The following is a 20,321-nucleotide window of genomic DNA, read 5'->3' as shown; positions in this document are numbered from 1 at the left end:
AGAACTAGGGGTCACCCAATGAAATTAATAGGCAGCAGGTTTAAAACAAAAGGAAGTATTTCTTCACACAGCACACAGGTAACCTGTGGAATTCTTTGCCAGAGAATGTTGTGAAGGCCAAGACCATCACAGGATTCAAAAAAGAACTAACTAAGCTCATGGAGGAGGTCTATCAATGGCTATTAACCAAGATGGGCAGGGATGGTGTCCCTAGCCTCTGTTTGCCAGAAGCTGGGAATGGGTGACAGGCGATGGATCACTTGATGATTACCTGTCCTGTTCATTCCTTCTAAAGCACCTGGCATTGGCAATCACTGTTGGAAAACAGGATACTAAGCTAGATAGACCTATGGTTTGACCCAGTATGGCCATTCTTAGGTGTACTTAGTGCATGGGGTGTTCTTAAAACTATTTTCCTTAACGTAATTCTAGCTGGATTTCCATGAAGAGTGAACTGAATTCTACTCCATATACTGTCTTCAGGCAGGGTAATTATAGTGGGAAAATAGTTAATTTTTAAAAAATATTTTAATTCAGTCACTTAAGAGTTATAGCCTTCAGCTCAGGTGGAGGGGCAGTAGTGATTTTTGGCTGAAGGTGGTTGCCTTTGGTCCTGCACTACAGTATTCCATGGCATACAGCAGCATAGAACTTTCCCTCTCTAGTTGAAAAACTGACAACCTGTTTTTCTTCTTTCCTCTCCTTGAATGTAAGAAACTACCTTTGCATCATTGCAGAATAACGAAAAAGTGCCAGCCTGGTAGTGGTTTAGAATTACATTGCAGCATTACTTCTTTCAGTCACAGCACTTGCTGTAGTGTGTCATTAATACATCTACTATAAATACACAACTCCTGGCCCCTGGAAGCACATATAGATTTGGTTATCAGGTTTTGTAAATGCTGAATCAAGTATTGATAAAACTTTCAAATTGGTTACATACTCATCTACATTAGCTCCACAAACCTCACTGGAAGAGGAGATTTAAAGGAAGAGTTTAACCTTTTACAGAAATTGTATCCTATATTCAAACAGAATAAGGTGTACATAAAGTACAAGAGACATTTCTGCACAAAAGGGCCACAGTCCAACGAGTAATCAAGACCCTAGTACTTTTCTAGTAATTTCCTAGACAGTTTGTAAAAAATTCCACCAGTAAGTTTCTGTTCAGAAGTACATTCTTTCCCTTTGGACACCATTTAAAAGGATGCTGATGGAATTAAAATTCATACATAGGGTGCAATGATAACATTTTTATAAGGTAGTTTCTGTTGGTCCATGGGTTGGGAGGAACTATGAAAATGCAGTAGCAGGCTAGTGTTGGTGTAGGGCCAAGACCAGCACAGAGAGTAACAAACCTTTGTATTGTCAAAGGTAATTGCTAAGAAGTTACTTTTGCGTGTACTTGATAGTATTTATCTAGTGCACATTCTTACCTTTGTTTAATGGAAAATCTTTGGTCTCTTACTGCAATATGTGCAAATGCACAAGGCTTTCTGAAACCATGGACTGAAAATACACTTCTCAGCTCAGCTTGGGTCTTCACAGAGCCACATCAGGCAGAGTTCATGGTACTAGGTTAGCAATGTGTTTTGTCTATTCCAGTTATGATGAGCTTAGCTCTCGAGGAGAGGGAGTTATTTAAGGCAGTAGTGAGCAGATCCAGAGAAAGGTCTAGGTCCCATCTTCTTGGGGGTTAAGGGTAAAAGGACAATTACCCTGAACCAGTGACAAAGGGAAAGATATATAGCAAGGATACTTGAGATTCCTTTGAGCTGTGAGATATTAGCCCAGAACTCACCACTTTGTGAAAAAGTCTGTCTTTAAGGTGTATCATTTTCAATACAACCAGCATGTAGCGTTGCCAGTTAGTTACACACAATCAGTTTCAATTTCATATGTTTATTTTGCTTCCCTAACCTTCTGCTGTGAAGCTTGCTCTCTTACAAGCTCTTTGGATAGCACTAGATGCTCTCTGCAAACCATAAGCAGACTTGGGCCATGATTATGCTACATAATTAAGTCAACCTAATTTACATTGGCACACAGCCACAACAGTAATTATATTGCTTGTGCGTGTCTACACTTTGCTCGTTATGTCAGTAGTGTTCATCCTCACCAGAAGTGCTTGTATTGGTTGTACTGTCAGTGTGGGGCATTGTGGGACAGCTCCTGAAAGCTAGTAACAGTCGACATAAGCAATGCAGTATCTACACTGACACTGTGTCGACCTAACTACATTGACCTTGACTCTTATGCTGCTCGTGAAGTTGGCATTGCATGGCAGTTATGTCAGCTGGTGCAAAATTTAAGTGTCAACACTTCTATAGTTAGGTCAACATGAACTGCCTTGTTTCAATCTGTAGTCCAGACCTCAGTCTTTGTCTACACAAGCAATTTATCCTGGAATAACTATGTCACTCAGGGGCATGGAAAATCCACACAGACCTAACTCCCTAACTCTATAGTGTCGATACAGCTACAATGATGGGAGAAGCTCTCCCATCAGCATAGATAGCGTCTTTGCCACAGCAGTGCAGCTGCAGCATTTTAAGTGTAGACAAGCCCTTAGAGATAAGAGGAAGTTTCCCCTGGAGAAGTTTCCTCCTGAGTCCTAATGTTTAAAGATTGGTTTATGTCCCAATTGAAGCAGGTTAGCTTGTATCCCTCAAATGTTTAATTGCATTTTTAAAATGAATATTATTGCCATAAGTGTCAAATCCCTTTTTAAAGCCTCGAACTCTTGCTCTTAATACTGCCTTGGGACAATTAGGGCTGGTCTATGCTGAAAACTTAATACTGGCATAGCTATATCTCTCAGGGGTGTGAAAAAAAAATCCAGTGTCCCTTAGAGATGTAGGTATGCCAACCTAACACCCAGTGTAGACAGCTCTAGGTCAAAGGATGAATTCTTCTGTTGATCTAGCTACCACCTCTCAGGGGAGGTGGATTAACTTCAGCACCAGATTACCTCCCGTTACTGTAGTGAGTGTCTACATTGAAGCGCTACAGTGGCACAGCTGTGCTGTTGTATCATTTTAAGTGTAGACATAGCTGGAGTTCCACAGGCTTACTGTGGGAAAAATATTGTCTTTTACCACACTCCAGTTTTGAATTTGTCACCTTATTTTGACATCCAGCTTCTTGTCAGTTTTCCCCCCTTAAAAAATAATCATTTAAACAGAATTAAAATTTAACCCCCCACCCCCACAAAAATTTAGGATTAGAAGACACGATAATTTCCTTTAAAAATTAATGAGCTTCTACTGAATTTCACAATTCAAAGGCAAACAGAACAATACAAAGAAAACAAACATTCTAGACATTTTAATAAACACACCAGCAATGAAAAAAACCTCAAACTTTGGCATAAGATCAAAAGTCAACCATGTGTTACTAGTTACATAAAAACACACAAAAATCAGTTACAATCAGTACAAAGCTACTTACTCTCATGTAGTAAGTGTTTATAAAACTGTTGAGAAAGATTTTTGGCCTGATGACAAAAAAGCATTTAAACACAAGTTGAGCTAGATTCAGAACAGAGGTATAATACCTAATTGTAACACCATTTTCTACATGCATGAGTGACAGCTAAATTACCTAAAGTTAAAAAATACTTCTAATCTGTAACATGTTTAACTTAAATTTCCATGTCCAACCCAGACTTTCAATAACAGCTACAGGACAGCAAGAGTACTAGGGACTGAATATTTGAGATGGGGCAGAGAATATTCAAAATTTACCTTAAAAAAAAATGCAAAAAGTTCACACCCACAGCTATATTTTCACCAATTCCAGTAACTACAGAATTTCACAAAGTTTTCTGGGTACAAAATCATTGAACCATAATGTAAGTTTTCCAACTGAAACGGTTTTCTTACTCAAGTTTAATCATTTACCTGTCTGTATTTATTTTTAAGTGCATTTTAAGAAGTTAAACAGGTTCAGTGGCAAGTCTAAAGATTTGTGGATGTAGTTAGTGAAGCAAAATCTGAACAACCCAATAGAGAAGGCAACTGCATATCACATCAATTTCAAAATCAGATATAAATGACTGAAATGTACAAAAATATATATCTTTAGAAAAAAGTTGAGGTAGCTCCTGCATTTGTCAGTTTGGAGAGAATCAGTCTGGTGAGGTGGCTACAGCTCATGGACTACACAAAGGAAGCTTGATGAGGAGTCACATTATCAGTCCTCTTAGGTTTAGGACTGGGGACTGAGTAAATACAAAGGTGAATTATTCACTACCATCCAGGAGACACCTGTAGCAGGAAAGAAGCCCTCACCAATAGAGAACACAATATAGAGTAAGGTTTAAAATGTCTCGCATCCTAAAGAAGGAAATTAATGAGTCATCGCTTTGGCTGGCCTGTGACAAAGAGGCCCATCAAAATCACTCCACCTCAAACAGCTTCTAGAAAGAGCAGCAACATTATTGCTACTAATAAAAAAAAAACACCCCACTGGTGTTGCCATCAGGAGGGAGCAAGCAGATTCTAACCCCAGCAGCTGCCATCATTGTCATGTTGTAGGTGCAGCCAGATGGAACACCGGGAAGAGTCCAGTAAGCAAATTGGGATTTTGAACATCCTTAATCCTTGCAGATGTAACATCCCCCCTAAAGTCCAGCAAGCCACAATCTGATCATTTTTTCTAACATTCATCAAATCCACTCCCACCCCAATCCACTTGAAGGTGGGTCTCCTCCTTGATCCTTGCACTCTCAGCTCACCTCTTCCCCCCTCTCTTGCTAACCTCACCTCTGTGATTCCACACTAGTCTTCATGCAGAGACACATCCTTTTCCAGTCCCCAGTGTTTTCAGTCCTTCAGAAATCATTCCTTTAGTCTGCCCTTACATGCCTAGGTCACTTGCTTCTTCCTAGCTACTCTGCCCTAATTAGAAAATTCAGATCATTCTCTCAAGGCAAGACATTTCTTTAGCCCTTGTCCTTCCCTTCTCTACACCTGTCCTTTATCAATTTATGCTGTAACAAATTCAGGGCAGGGACTGGAAGTTCAATTCTGGCATCGTATAGATGGTGAACACCGAATACCTTCAAATTGCAGGTTTAAATGCCCAGAAGAGCTGATGGAGAGCTCCACGCTGCAGAGGTAGATGAACCTGGTACCAGGCAGTGTCCTGGGGAGAGGTACTTTGGAATGAGAATTAACATGAGGTGTTGACCCACTTTAAGAAATGAAGTCACCCACTGCTCTTCTCCCAAGCACATTTTCTGTTTAAACTATAAGCTCTCAGAGACCTCCGACATGTCTGTTAAGGGGCACACCTATGATGCAACAACAAATCTTACAGCACATCTTAAGAACAGAGATCTGGACTGCTCTTGGCCAATACTCCAGCTCTCTGTTGTGCACCAGCTGGCTACCACATTTCTTCTTCCCTAGAGCTGGCTGCCTTGCAGTGGTACTGTATGTATGCACTCATTAAAGTCCTTTGATTTACCTTTAGGATGAAAGGAAGAGAGTTAAAGAACATGGGACATTAGTCCTGAAACCAATTAAACTAGAAGAAAAAATACACCAGACAACTTTCTAAACTGTAAATAGCCTGCATTTTATTTACAGTCAATACAAAAACTAACTCATTTCAGATGTATAGATTCGAACATCACACCTACTGCAAACTTAACACCGGTGTAAAAAGAAAAAGGATTTTCACGTTACATAAAAGAGCATTTGCTCTTCCATTCAGAGAAAGCAATTGCTCGGGTTATAAAAACAATACTGAGCAACAGTCATTGTGAATTGCATTTATTAGGAATCCTGCATGAGCAACTTATGTCTTACTAATGGAGACATTAGCATCAGGAGTTGCAAACAAAAACCAATGCCATATGCTATGGCATTCTTAGCCCTACTGGAGCATGAAGGAACTCGAGTCTTCGACTTTCAAAGACACAATGTGCAGCAGTCGTTTACATCATTCCTGGGGTTGCAGCACAGGTTCTTCTTGAGATCATAAATTCAGATCATTCTAAAAACGCAACAAAAAAGGCAGCTGAAAATAAAATCCCCCAAAGTAAAGACCAGGAGAATGCTATTTGTGTTGGATGTAGTAGCATGTCTCAGAGATGCCTCATACTATCGCCTCAAATAATTCTTTGATCAAGTGACATTAAGGAACAGAGCCAAAACGACAGGCTGTAATGACACCTGAGATAGCATGGGAGGGAAGGAAATTTAGTAACTCGGAATCTGCAGAGAACTGAATGAGGAAGCCAGCCTAGTAAAGACGCAGATTGGCTTTATGCTAAGAAAGCGTGTCCCAGTGGGGAACATGTAATCAATGATACTGCCCCCATCTGGAACAGGAACCCCAACCCCACCTACAGGCGGCGCTGGTAATTAGAATGTAGCCGAGCAGTATGCATATAATCGCCATAGGCGCCCGAATAACGGGCATAGTCGGAATGCGCTTCTGGAAGACGGCGATAATCCAGCGGGGACTTTGTCGGCGAATGACGGTACACAAGTGGCGAGTCTGCTAAACGACGGTAATCTGAGAGGTCAGATAAACGGCGGTCGGAACTGTACCTGGTCAAGAAAAGAGACATTTAATGAATAAAACAAAAGGGTCTGTGATAATGGCCTAACAGCGCTCTGGTTAAGCAATATATTTGGGGAGACCCTCATGAGAGATCAGAATCTCTCCAGTGAAAACAATACCCACAGAGCAACACTATTAGTATACGTCTCACTAAGGCAAACCTGAGGAACTTGTGGGTTAATTAGTTCTTTTCAGAACAGTTCCTTAGCTATCTTTTACCTCCTTTGGTGTATACCTCAAATATACATGTTAAATTTCCCCCAACTCTTAGGCAAGTAAATAGCACATGGGAAACAAGAGCTGGATATGCCTGCCATTTCTCTTTACAAATGCAGCCCATTTACTTATTAAACACTGAAAATAGGGAGGACTGGTCTGACGACTTATGGGGTTGAGGACATTGGTTAAAATCCAATCCAGGTCAGTAACAGTGGTCTCAGTCCAGTTCCTAGAGAGCAGGCACCTACAACACAGCACCACCACAACTGACAGTAGTTGAATCTTTCATTCGCAGTGTAAGCAGAGGTGCCAACCTGTGAGAGAAACTGAACTCCCCATCTTAGCCCTAAGGGTTGTAGTTCCAAGTGAGGGATAAGGCATACTGTCTGTGGTAGAGTGCAAGAAATCTGCAGTGCCATTGTCTGGGGTATACACGCCCTAGGTAGAAGTTTCCAGTCCCCGGGGCTGCCAATCTTGCAATTTTCACACAAAACTGTAAGAAAACACTAAATAAATATCCAGTAGAATCTGCAGACCGGAAAGAGGGGCACGCCAGCCTATTATCCCACCCTTAACCCTAGACAGACGCACCAGAAGCAAAGAAATTGGAAGGGGGAACTATGTAAGGATCTGTATTAGTGCCAGAGTGGGAAACCATTTTAATAATGCATCGAGTTTCACCTCCCACCCTGTCAATGCTTCCAAAACAGTAAGTTAGTGTAATGTATTAGCAGGGGAATTTCCACCTTTTGGTGAAGCAGAACCAAGTTTATAAAGGCGAAGACCAATAGACTTGTATTGAGTCTGAATGCCTCTAGTCCCTTGGACAGCACATCGAGATCCTTGGATGAGAGGTTCTATTTATGTGCAAAGTACTATCACTGGCTTAGCAGCATACCTTTTAGCCAAAGCAGATGATTTTTTGAAAGGATCGTCATAGCCAGCACTCCGTGGAGGAGAGAGGCGGGTGCGTTCGTATGGTGGTGCGATGGCAGCAGCAGCAGAAGACTGAGACAGTCCCAAATACGGGGTTGCTTGTTGTCCAAGCTGGGTTGGCCCATCATATGCAGTCACAGGCTGAGCTCTGAAAGTGACTGCCAAGGGAACAGAGGAGGGCTGCTGTGCTGTATATGAAGCTGACATTGAGTTTGAAGACTGTGTTCTATAGGGTGTGGTCAGTGGAGCAGAGACCTGTGATTTGTAGGAAGCTGCTGCAGACTGATTGCTATAAGATGCAGCCAGAGTGGATGCAGGCTGGGCACCATAGGTTGCTGAGAGCACAGCTGTAGGCTGGGCGCCATACGAGGCTGAATGGCCGGCCACAGGCTGGGCGCCATACGAGGCTGAATGGCCGGCCACAGGCTGGGCGCCATACGAGGCTGCGAGAGCAGCTGCAGGCTGAGCACCATATGAGGCTGAATGGACAGCCACAGGCTGAGCACCATACGAGGCTGAGAGAGTAGCTGCAGGCTGGGCTCCATAAGAGGCTGAGTGGCTGTCCACAGGCTGGGCTCCATAAGAAGCCAAGTGGCTGGCTGCAGGCTGGGCTCCATAGGCGGCTGCATGCGTGGCCACAGGCTGGGCTCCATAGGTGGCTGTGTGACCAGCCGCAGGCTGAGCTGCATAGGCAGCAGCTGCATGTGTGGCTGTTGGCTGAGCTCCATAGGAGGCTGAGTAACCAGCCACAGGCTGAGTACCATAAGAGGCTGCATGCGTGGCTGAAGGCTGAGCTCCATAGGATGATGCTAGTGTTGCTGTGGACTGGACCCCATAAGAGGCTAACTGGGAAGCTGCAGCCTGGGTGTTGTAAGAAGCAGCAGCCTGGGCGCTGTAGGAATTTAGTGATGAGGCTGCAGACTGGGTATTAGAAGCTCCTAGTGAAACAGAGGACTGGGTTCTGTAAGTATTTCCAAGTGAGGTCGAGGGCTGGGCCCTGTAAGATGCTGCCTGTCCCGTTGTTGGCTGGGGTCTGTAAGACATTCCGAGTGATGCAGAGGGCTGGGCTCTGTAGGTTGCACCCAGTGAGGTTGATGGCTGAGCTCTGTAGGATGCTGGTTGTGCTGTCATGGGTAGCGACACAGTGGCAAAGCCGATTCTTGTTGGTGATCGTCGAATTGGGCTTCTATCCCTTCCAAAATATGAGGGAGATGCTTGCCTTGTCTGAGTATCAAATGAGTTGTATTTGCTTGAAGTGTTGGTGCCACCGAAGCGCTGCTGATAATCGTAGAGTGAGGATGCAGTATATCCTGCAGAGACTGATGCATACGTAGAGTCTGTAGGCCTAAGCTGCTCATAACCATCGATCTTGGGTTGATATTTCTCTCTATAGTCCACACTTGCTCTCTTGCTCTTGTCAGCATTGGGGCCTGCCTGGGCATTTTGTCCTGCCCCCTTTTTCTGAACATTAGTAGAGAGTTCCACATTGACTCTTCTTCCTTTCACTTCCTTTCCGTTAAGATTTTCGATGGCAACTTTTGCATCTGCTTCTTTCTCCATGTGAACAAATGCATAGTCTGATAAAGTAGACAGAGGGTTATCAGTGAAGAAGACAAGACATTTATTACAGGATCGAACACTTAACAGATGCACGCATCTCTCTGCTATTGCTTAAATGCAGTTTGGGTATAAACAGAGTTTGTATTGTAACCTTTCTAATACACTGCTGGCTGGCAGCTAAATTACCCCAATTTACCATAGCTGCTATGTTATGAAAACTGCAGTCTATTCTAACAAAAATGTAGAAAAAACCCACCAGTATCTAATCATGGCACAGAAAGAAATCCATGTGCTCAGTAGGTTTGTATACAAATACCCTCAAATAGTTCCCAAAACCTTAAATTCTGCAATATTGTCTCATTCAGTCCTGAACACACTGAGCCAAATTGAAGTTTATGGAGTCATAACAGAGTAGAATTTGGCCCATTCTGTGCCATTAAAGAACATGTAACCAATACAGTTTTCTTGAAATTTCAGGAAGGAAACTATCACTAGCTATCCATAAACTGGAGATTCTTCCAGCAGGTCATGCTAATCTTGCAAAAACATCCAAACTAATCTGCTTTGGAACGCTCTAGTTTGTCAAAGATATTACACTATAGAAGACAAACTTAAACAGGGTTAGAAGGACTGTATTTAATATCTATAAAAGGATCTTCCTTTAATAAAGTATATTTAGTCTGTGGAGTGAGCAATCAGTTTAAGTATTTGTGAAAATCAAGTATGTCAGAACATCTAGAACCAAGACTGGGCGCCTTTTATATTCTAAAAAGCCAAATAAGTAGAAAAAGTAGCAGCCCCACGACTACTCTGACTTTAATAATCCTGAAATTCAGTAGGGTGTAAGCTTTACAATTACACTGAAAAATTCAGTATTTCAAAAGGATTTACCTCTAGTTTCTCAATTTATTTTTAATTCAAAAAGGCACATTTTCTGTGCTGCATCATCCTTGACAACCAAATCCACTATCATTTCCTCCCTGCATGGCAAGTGTAGTTAGTTTAAAGTCTACATATATTAATCATTTGGAATCTTTACCTCTGACTTACAGAAACTGTATGGTTTCCCTTAGTTTTTTCAAAAAATAATGAAGTTTTAGTCTGTGGAAGGATCTCAGGTTGAACATAATAGCTATACTAAATTCAAAGCTACCGTGACTGAGATAACTATCTTACACACGGAAATCTAGAATGATATTTTCTTGTAGGCATAATTCTAGTCTATACCAGCAAAACACTTGAAGTGACTATTACACTTATGACACTACAGGAGCTAGGGAATGTTCCAACAGCAGTAATTCTAAAGCAGTTTAGAAAAAACACTCTTACAAGACACTAGAATTTTACTGAACACAAAGCACATGCCTAATCCAATACTTCATAATTTAGATCCCTATGCTCTAGATGAGTGGTTCTCAAAGCCAGTCCGCCGCTTGTTCAGGGAAAGCCCCTGGTGGGCCAGACCGGTTTGTTTACCTGCCGTGTCTGCAGGTTCAGCCGATCACAGCTCCCACTGGCCACGGTTCGCCGCTCCAGGCCAATGAGGGCTGCGGGAAGCAGCACGGGCCAAGGGACATGCTGGCCGCCCTTCCCGCAGCCCCCATTTGCCTGAAGCGGCAAACCACAGCCAGTGGGAGCCGCGATTGGCCGAAGCTGCAGATGCAGCAGGTTAACAAACTGGTCCGGCCCGCCAGGGGCTTTCCCTGAACAAGCGGCGGACTGGCTTTGAGAACCACTACTCTAGATGACAGAGCCAGCCCCTAAACGCAGAGGACACTATGGGAATTAACAGCTCAAGGGATGAAAATCAGCCCACCCAAGCCCCACTGCTCAACCTCCCTGCTACGATGCAGAATTCAGACCATGCTATTTCTCCACTCCTATATTGAGGGCTATGGCAAGTCATTTCAATTTATTTGCCTCTACAGAGAGTCCAGCTCTTTTATAATGAACAAAAAGGAGAATGGAACTGGCCACTCATGGACTGGACATTCTTAGCAGGCAGAGCATAGCTCACAAATTCATTGTTCCAGAAACTCCTATCTGCCACATTTTTGGGGACCCTGAAGCAACAGGAGCTTTTTCCAATGTACTGAATCCCAGTTTGCAAGGGCTGACTTGGGACCAGCAACATGGGAAGCTGCACTGTCCCTGGTGGGCACCCTCTCCAGGGGTTCTGTAGGCTTAGGAACTCAGAAGTGCCATGGTAAGGATTCTTAGTGTTCAAACATGGCTTCTGCTGGCCTACTTCACAAATAGGCCATCTTTCTCAACCAACAAGACAGAATGGAAATACTAAATTTAATCTGGAAATGAAGGAATTGGAGCCATGCTGTACTCCCAACCCCACCCCTCTTTCCCAAGGGCTCACTTGGCCCAATAGGGCCCTACCAGCAAGGCTGGCTTCCAGCGATTCAAACAGTTGTACTAGAAAAACATCCAACTGTATAGGCAAGCAAGATCTGCCTGTGTCCAAAGTCATCAGACGCACCAGTGCCTCACAGGCTCTCTTTAAGTGCCTCCAACCATCCTTCTGCTATTACCAGCAGGGCCAAATGAAACCTTGGGATTTCGCAAGTTCAGCAAGGCCTTATATACATCAAGGAGTTGTAGAGATCTTGCCTGCTCTTGTTACTGGCCTTCATGTTTGGTGAATGGTGAGAAGCTGGTGTTTTTTGGACACCAGTAATGCTATAGTTGATTTCTGCCTATAGAAGCAGGTGGTCCCAAGGACTCTGCACTAGAAAAATAGTTTTCAGCAATACTATTATGGTGCGGTCTTTTAGTAAGTGGGCATGACAATCTGTTGTTCATGTGTGATGGTCAGGTCTATGAAAATAGATTCACAGATTACATTTGTAGATTTTAAAGCCAGAAGGGACCATGATAATCATGTAATCTGACCTCCTGCATAACATGGGCAAGATAATCTCGTCCAGTGACTGCTGAATCCAGCCTGTTTTGGGCAAAAATAGAATGTATCTGAAAAAGAGGCACACACAATTTCAACATAGACACTCCAACTGATGAAGAATTTTCCACATCCCTAGTCCAAATAGAGTAGTGCTATACGAATCACAGTGACTTGCTCAGATCTAGGCAGCTAAAAAAAGTTGAAAAATAAATCTCTCAAAGTATCTCAAGAAGTCAGCAAACATCTCAACACACTTGAGTTGGCTGTGCAGATTACACCATATTGGACTGTTATCAACCACCTGCAAGTGAAGATAAGGGCATTAAAGTAAGTCAGGTGAAACACCCAGGATTCGTTTTCTCCAGTAATTACAGAAGAGCCATCACCACTATTTATGGTTTGGTTCTTTCATTCTCTTCCTGAATTAAAACAGATCCCAAAGCTCAGCATTTTCTGAGCACATTAGAACCCTGAGAAAAGGGCTCCCTATTGCACAATGAACAAAGCATATGGAAGCATCTGTGCTGGTCAGTTCCTATATGGTGAACAAGTGGCATGTGGTATAAATGATCTAAATTGCATGACAGAAGGCAGGCTGAATACTCTTGGTCAGTTCAAGTGATGATTGGTAGAGGAAAAAGCAGTAACATTGGTACACAACCTTTGAAGGTAAGACACTCAGCAACAGTATTAGCAGATCAGCATGAAAATGCAAAGGGCCACAGCAAAGGGTTCTCATGCTAAATGGGGGACTTGGGCTTAGGCCTGAGCCCAAAACATCAAACCCTAGGCCAAAGCTTTGGGCAGAAGGGCTGGTGAGATCCTTTGAAGGGAAAAACCGCAGCTGGCAACACCAAAATTGAGATCCCGCTCCATCCTCAAATCCATACAGGCTGTGCAAGGCATGGCACAGGGAAGGGATTGTTATTTACAGTGAAGAAAAGGTTATTTAATAGGCCATGCCTCCAGTGGCACTAGTACACACAGGTTCTGTGGGTTGCAGTTAACCAGGTCACAATCAATGGCGAGTCTAGGTCACTCAAACCTAGCCCATACAACAGGTGACACTTGGAATTTTTTCTTGGGACCCATGTGTAAGAGGCCTTATTTACCTAAACAGGAAGGGGAAATAACTATGCAATTAGAGATGCTACTGTTCTGCACTACCACACTCTGAAACGAGTCCATGGCAAACTCAGGCACTGCAAAGCTGAGCTGGGCCCTGTGGAGAGAAGGGTAGCCCAACCGCAGCAACAGGCAGCACGCAGTATGGGGAGAGCATGTTGTATTTAATATTAGGTCCAGGAAATGCTGCATTTCATCACCTTGCCCTGGATGAAGAACTTTATAACATTCAGAAGGAACACACAGCTCTTGTGCAGACAGGACTCTGAGTGCATTGTGCTCATTTGGTGAGTCAGGAAGCTGGGAAGTCTGCCACGGAATATTTGAATATAGTGGATGAAAAGCTAGGAGAATTTGCTCTGGGAGAGGGGGCCCTTTTTAGCCATAATATGTGGATTAGGAAAATTATTTTCTCCCAAGACACCATGCTGGAAGTGAGAGGCAGTTAAACCCCTCTGAGGAAAGGCAAGGGGTCTATTTAGATTGTACACTTCATGACACAGGCATTTGGAGGAAAGGGAGGCTGCATGGAGCTCTTTGCAAATAGACAAACAAAAAGGCAGGAAAAAAGTGATAAAGGAAAATAATATAGCATCAAAAGAGAAGGATAGCTAAAAGGAAATGAGAGGAAACGGAGAAGAACCGACACAGAAAGCTACTGCTATCCCCCTGCTAGGCTCTGGGGATGGAGCTGCTCCCAAGCCTTTGAGGCAAGGAAGTCTGTTACCTTTCATTACACTGGATTTTGGGCTTTGGCCAGCCCTTCAAAGTTGTGTAGTCCCCTGGAAGTGCTGGGATGATACAGGTGTATATAGGCCCCAAAAGAACTGTAGTTGATTGGCTGTTATGGTATTGTTTTTGAGAACAGCTGCATGGGCACAGAGGTTGGGCCTGGAAGGGGTATTTACACTGGTGAAGGAGAAATGGTTACCCATGTTGCATTTGGTGGCAGGTCCATATCACTTGAAACAGCTCTGCAGGTGCAAGAGAAAGGAGTATCAACCCCTGCTCCATGATTGCGTCTCCTGGAGAGCAGAGTAATTACCTTTGATTACACTACAAGTAATGAGAGGAATGAGGCATTCAAAGGTGGCATGAAGCTGAAAAGAGTGCAGTATTGGTTACTGGCCCTGAGATACCATAGCTGATGGGAGCACCAGGGCTCTCAATGTACAATTCCTGTATGAGGGAAAGGGGTGGTGGTGATTTGTCCATTAAACGGTCCCATATAAGTGTCACACATGACGGCGGCTCCGGGACACTAGAAAATGGCGCAGGATATAAAGGGAATTTTTATGCAGGGAAGAAGTAGGGTGGTTGGCTCAAAAGTACTTCACTCAGTCACTGGCCTACATCACTGGTATTCCAGGACAAGTAGAGAGGTGTTGGCAATTTTGAAATGATGCATTTGACAATAGGCTCATGAACTGCCTGATGGTGCAGGGTGCGCTTTGAGAATATATCCACCTTTGAGGACATTATCTAAGGCTTAGAGAAATGTACCTGACAGGTACTAACCCTACATCTAAGCCTAATAGCTAGAGAGAAATGCCTGTGCTACCATAATATTTCAATATAAAGCAACAGTAATTGTTTGTGTTATGTTTAGCTCCAGAACTTAAATCATCATTTTATGTAATAATTGTGTTACTGGAGCTGATGGAGTAGCAGATAATTTCAGATATATTGTTCAATGAATTTCAGCAGCATTCATCAGACAGTAGTCAAACAGCTGACTATAACGACTATAAAGTCTGCCAAATTCCAGTGAAGCTGGAATAATAATTATGAATACTGTTCACTCATCTCTCCTGCTTCATTAAACCTTCTTTCTTGCCCTGCAACCTAAATCCTCAGACTGTATTTGTCTTGTCCAATTTACACCATTAATCTCCTGCCTACCCACTCCCATGTTCATTTGAAAATGTTACCAGACTCCCAAGAGCTAGAGGATTAAACATATTGGTCAGACTGATATAAAAGGAAGGGGATTCCACTGTTCACTGGCAATACCCAGTGAAAAAATAACCCACTCTTCCCCACCCCCGCCCAAGCTGCTGGGGTTCTTTCAACTGTCCCTTAAACTCTGCCTGATGGCCCCATCATTCAAAATGTAACCCCAGATTTCCTCCTTTGGTTGCTATCCTTCCTCTATCCATATCTCCCTCTGATTCTCCTGGCTGTGATCAGGTTGGGTGAGGTCTCTGCTCCTTTACTCTTCCCCTCAACCTTCTGGCTGCTGCAATGGTTGTGCCCTTCTCCCAACCTATTTTTGCATTCTCCTCCCCTTGGAAGGGCACCTCCACACACCCGCAAAGACCACACTGTCACAGTGAAGGACTGGGGGGGGGAGGATGTTAGATGCTGTTGGCACCTTTGATATCACACTTCATCACACGCCTGTACCAACTGAAGAGACCTCACAGGTCCAGCAGGTATAGGGGCTGAATTGAGGGGGGACATTCTCCTTGAAGAGGTGAGGTGGGATGGTGAGTAGTTTTGTCAATGTACTCTTCCATGCATCCATACTGCTGGAAGAGGCCTCACACATCTTGCTGGGGCAGAAGAGTATGGATTAAGGCAGTATCTGCCCCAGTGAAGTTTAGAGTGGATGTTACCCACTTGCTGGTGGAAGAAAGTAAATGCTCCGTGAAAGTGGGGGGTGGGAGCAGTCAGTACTTTTGTTGATGTTGCGCTCTGCCACGGTACCTGGAACAACCCCTTCATCTCTCCACTGGTGTGTGTCTGGGGGGGGGGGGGAGGAGGAGGTTATGGGGAGTATCTGCCCCATGTGGAGTAAGGATTAATGCGGTCAGCACCTTTTAGGTCACATGGACTCATACTTCCAAAAGAACTCCAGTAATTCCCTGCTGGTGCAAAGACAGGGAATTTTGGGGGCATTATTTGCTCCATGAGGGATTAGAAGGGGTCTCTGCCCCCAGATAGGATTAGTAGTTTTGGCAATTTCTATACCTCAGTTGCTGAAAAAGCCTCTGCCACTCCCCACTAGTACAGGTCAGAGATTGGGTGCAATATCTGCTCCACGGGAAGACTGGTACTCTTTTGATGCTTTGCTAAAGAGGCCTCACAGTCCCCCACTGGTGCAGGGAGGAGTTGGGGGTAGTATATGCCCCCCCATAAATGTGAGGCAATCAGTACCTATGGTAACATCTCACTTCACCAGATGCATACTGCTGGATTGATATTGGTGGGGGTCTCCACCTCATGAGGATGTTGGTACCTTGGACTACGTGGCACTCCACTACAGGCCCACATTGCTGGAAAGAAAGAAAGATGTAGGGAGGGCGTGTCTGCCCATAAGCAAGTGGTCAATATCTTTAACCATGTGGCACTCCACCACAGGCTGGAATTGCTTGGGTGAAGGAAGATATTGGACTTAGTCTTGTGGCATGGGCCCTGCTCCACTGAGAGGATTGGTATCTTCGACTGTTACATTCTATAAGCTTGGGGGAGCGTCCTGTTAACTCCCATATTCCTGATTTTTATATAATCAGGATCTTACATATAAAGCATGCCTTGTAAGGTATCTGTGGAAAAGTTATCATCATCTACTGAAAGTCATTTCTCTATCCATATACGTATATCATTAACACATATGAAGTTATGAGAATTGTGTTGTATGGTTGTCACTAAAACATTCTGTAAGTTGGGGAATCTGTCAGATATTAGCTCCCTAGAGGCAACAGCAAGGAAAGTAACCAAACAACCCATCAACCACCATTGTCCAGCAAGGGAGCTACAATTCAAAGACTAACCTACATGAAGCCATACCAGGGGAATTGCTCAATCTTAGCTGGAGACTGAGCAATGCCCCCAGATATGCCTGGACTGGTGATCCCCAAGCACATGGGACTGAGGGAATAAAACAGAACACAGTGGCCACATACTGGGCCTTTCTCCTTCACCCACCTACACTGCAAGCAACAAGGACACTGAAGACTCCAACTGAGGGGACTGGCCCAGATTTCAAGTGTGAAATCTGTGTACTATGAACTACAATATCCAATGCATTGGAAAAAAACACTTAATCTAGATGTTGCCCAGTCTAATAGGGTTGAGAGTTTAGACTGCATGCTTATATTTTATTTACTTTTAGTAACTAACTGACTTTTTGCCTAACATTCATAGTCACTTAAAATCTATCTTTTGTAGTCAGTAAATGTGTTTTACTGTTTATCTTTACCAGTGAGTTTTGCTCAAGTTTTGCAAAGGCTGGTGTATATCCACTTTCTGTTGATGAAGTGGTGAACCAATTAATAAATCCGTATTGCTCATCTTGAACAGTGCCTGAGATGCAAGGCTGGGGGGATTGGGCTGGTGCCTTTCCCTCTGTGATTCATGAGTGGCTCTGGGAGCATTCATGAAATCTAGCTGGGTGTGGAGCTCCACGTGCAGTTGTGCCGAGTGATGACAGCACCCGATATTGTGAGAGACAGCCCAGGCTTGACAGTTCAGGGGGCACAGCGATCCCACAGTCCCAGGCTGCACCCCGAGGATCCCATCACACACTCCATCATGATTAGGGCTCCATGTTTGTCACACACTGAGGTTGCAGAAGTCACAGATTCCGTGACTTCCTGTGACCTCTGCAGCAGACAGTGTGGCTGTCTCCGGGGCCAGCTGCTCAGATGACCCTGGAGACAACCATACCCATGGCTGCTGGAGCGGCCCCACAGCCAGCCTCACCAGAGCAGCTGTCCCAGGGCAGCAGGAGCTGCTGCAGATCAGCAGCTCCTAGCATCAGTGCCAGGGCAGCTGGAGCAGCCGCTGGCCCTCCAGGGCTCCCCCCATCCCTAGCAGTGCCCCCCCTGCAGCTGGTGCCACGGGCTTTCCCCTACACCTAAGATTCAATCAGGGGTATTAATGGTATAAGTCATGGACAGGCCACGATTTTTTGTTTCTATCCATGACTTTTACTAAAAATACCCATGATTCAAAACTGTAGCCTTAATCATGACTCATGGGTCCATATTGCTGGGGGAGGAGATTCCATTCCCAGGGAGAGGTTGGTTGAAGGGATTCCTACCCCATGGGGGAGAAGAGAGTTGATATCTTTTCCCACATCACATTCCATCTCAGGCCTGAACTGAGGGTGGGGAGAGCTGGGGAACCTCTGACCACATCATACTCCACCATGGGTCTGTGGGGGAGGAGAGAAATGAGCCCAGGGGTTTATACTTTTCACCATATTGCACTCCACTGTGGGTTAGTACCAGGGTTTGGTAGTAACCCAGCAGAGGAAACCTTTCACCACAGGTTGGTACCAGGTGCTCACGGAACCTAGAAGTCGGTATCTTTCACCACATCACACTCCATCATGGGCCAGTACTATGAGTAGAGAGTCCCTATCCTAGGGGAAGGGGGAGATCCCAGGGGTTGGTTCCTTTGACCACCTTGCACTCCACCTCAGGCTAGTACCAGGGCTGTGGGGCTTGAGGATCCTGGGGGCCACTACCTCTGGCTACATTATACTCCACCACAGGCTGGTACCAGGGGTGGACCAGAGAACCCAGAGATTGGTATCTTTCACCATGTCGCACTCCTCCATGGGCTGGTAGTGGAGGTGTAAAGTCCCTGTCCAGGGAGAGCAATATCTCAGAGGTCAGTCTCTGACCAGATCACACTCCACTACCTGCCGGTACCAAGGGTGAGAGGGCTCCATGTCGCACTCCACTATGGGCAGGTCCCTTTGACCACGTTACACTCCACCATGAACTGGTATGGGGGAAGGTGCCCCTGTCCCAGCCGGTGGATAACTTTCATGACACCACACTCCACCACGGGCCGGTACTGGGGAGGGGGGATGTTGGTGAACTCGAGAGTCGGTACCTTTCCCCACCTCGAACTCCACCACAGGCCAGTATATGGGGGGGAGGGGAGAGAAGATACCACGTCGCACTCCACCACAGGCCGGTGGGGGGAGGGACATCCTGGGGGCACCACGTCGCACTCCACCACGGGTCCGTACCGGGAAAGGGGGATGTTAGGGAGCCCGAGGGTCGGTACTTTCCCCCACGTTGCACTCCACCACGGGTCCGTACCGGGAAAGGGGGATGTTAGGGAGCCCGAGGGTCGGTACTTTTCCCCACGTCGCACTCCATCACGGGCCGGTACCGGGGAAGGGGGATGTTAGTGAACTCGGGGGGGTCGGTACCTTTCACCACGTCGCACTCCACCACGGGCCCGTACTGCTGGAAGAGCGCACGCAGCTCTCCACTGGTGCAGGCCGCCGAAACGTTACCCACGAAGATCTTGCAAGTGTTGGTGGGCCGCGGGCGGGACGGCTCTACCACGATGCGGCGGCCGTGCAGCTGGTGCCCGTTGAGCTGGGCGATGGCGCGGACAGCGGCCGCCTCATCCCGCAGGTGCACGAAGGCGAACTGCTTCATGAGGGCCACGCCGAGCACCGGGCCTACCGCGCCCGTGAACAGTTCGCCCAGCTCCTCGGCCGTGGCCTCCTCGGGCACGTTCCCCACGAACAGCTTCACTCCAGGACGCATGGCCGCGGCCGAGCTGGCACCGGGACTCCTGACAAAATGGCGGCAGCACCTCACACCCTCCGAACGCTGAGATAGGAAGGAAAGAGGAAGGAACCACCCGCCCCTCGACACGCCTGCGCAGCGCGCTGCCTACCACCGCCTACGAGCAACTGCGCCTGCGAAGAGAGACGCTTGGCTAATGCCGCGCCTGCGTACTACTGTTGTCTTGCGCACTCCTGCTTCTCTATCCGCGCCTCCGCTCTTCTCCTAGCAACGTCGTTGCGCCTGCGCACTTGAACCCCAACCGCCTGTAACCTTTGTTTTGCATCCGTCACAATCCGCGAGACCGGCCCTAGCGCGCCTCCGTATTTCCGGCGTCTCCCTTCCAGAGCAGCCCGGCGCTTGCGTAGTGACAAATGCACCTATTCGGGTTTCCGGGCGCATGCGCCACGCCCAAGGTTGTGTTAACTCGCCAGTAAACAAAATGGGGC

At 45.6% G+C, this 20,321-nt stretch overlaps 1 protein-coding gene across 1 annotated transcript; it reads right to left on the bottom strand.

Annotated features, from left to right (window-relative positions):
* Positions 1-3,342: 3,342 nt before the first annotated feature.
* On the bottom strand, positions 3,343-20,308 carry RBM14 (RNA binding motif protein 14). Its single transcript, XM_084633880.1, has 3 exons — positions 19,506-20,308; positions 7,694-9,308; positions 3,343-6,563 (listed from the first exon to the last, which is right to left on the bottom strand). The coding sequence occupies exons 1-3, from the start codon at positions 19,849-19,851 to the stop codon at positions 6,356-6,358; spliced, it is 2,169 nt and encodes a 722-aa protein (XP_084490006.1). The 5' UTR covers positions 19,852-20,308; the 3' UTR covers positions 3,343-6,355.
* Between the last annotated feature and the right edge of the window lie 13 nt (positions 20,309-20,321).

The sequence above is a fragment of the Lepidochelys olivacea genome, assembly GCF_965140295.1.
Source record: "Lepidochelys olivacea isolate rLepOli2 genome assembly, chromosome: 7".
Classification (NCBI taxonomy): domain Eukaryota; kingdom Metazoa; phylum Chordata; order Testudines; family Cheloniidae; genus Lepidochelys; species Lepidochelys olivacea.
The sequence above is the reverse complement of the archived record's forward strand: the minus strand, read 5'-3'. Positions and strand labels throughout refer to the sequence as shown.

Coding starts and splice junctions, on each gene's coding strand:
- RBM14 (XM_084633880.1), bottom strand. CDS start 19,851: ATGCGTCCTGGAGTGAAGCTGTTCGTGGGGAACGTGCCCGAGGAGGCC. Junction 9,309..19,505: donor GGAGTGCGACGTGGTGAAAG/GTACCGACCCCC, acceptor CTACTTTATCAG/ACTATGCATTTGTTCACATG. Junction 6,564..7,693: donor TCATCTGCTTTGGCTAAAAG/GTATGCTGCTAA, acceptor TTTCTTGACCAG/GTACAGTTCCGACCGCCGTT.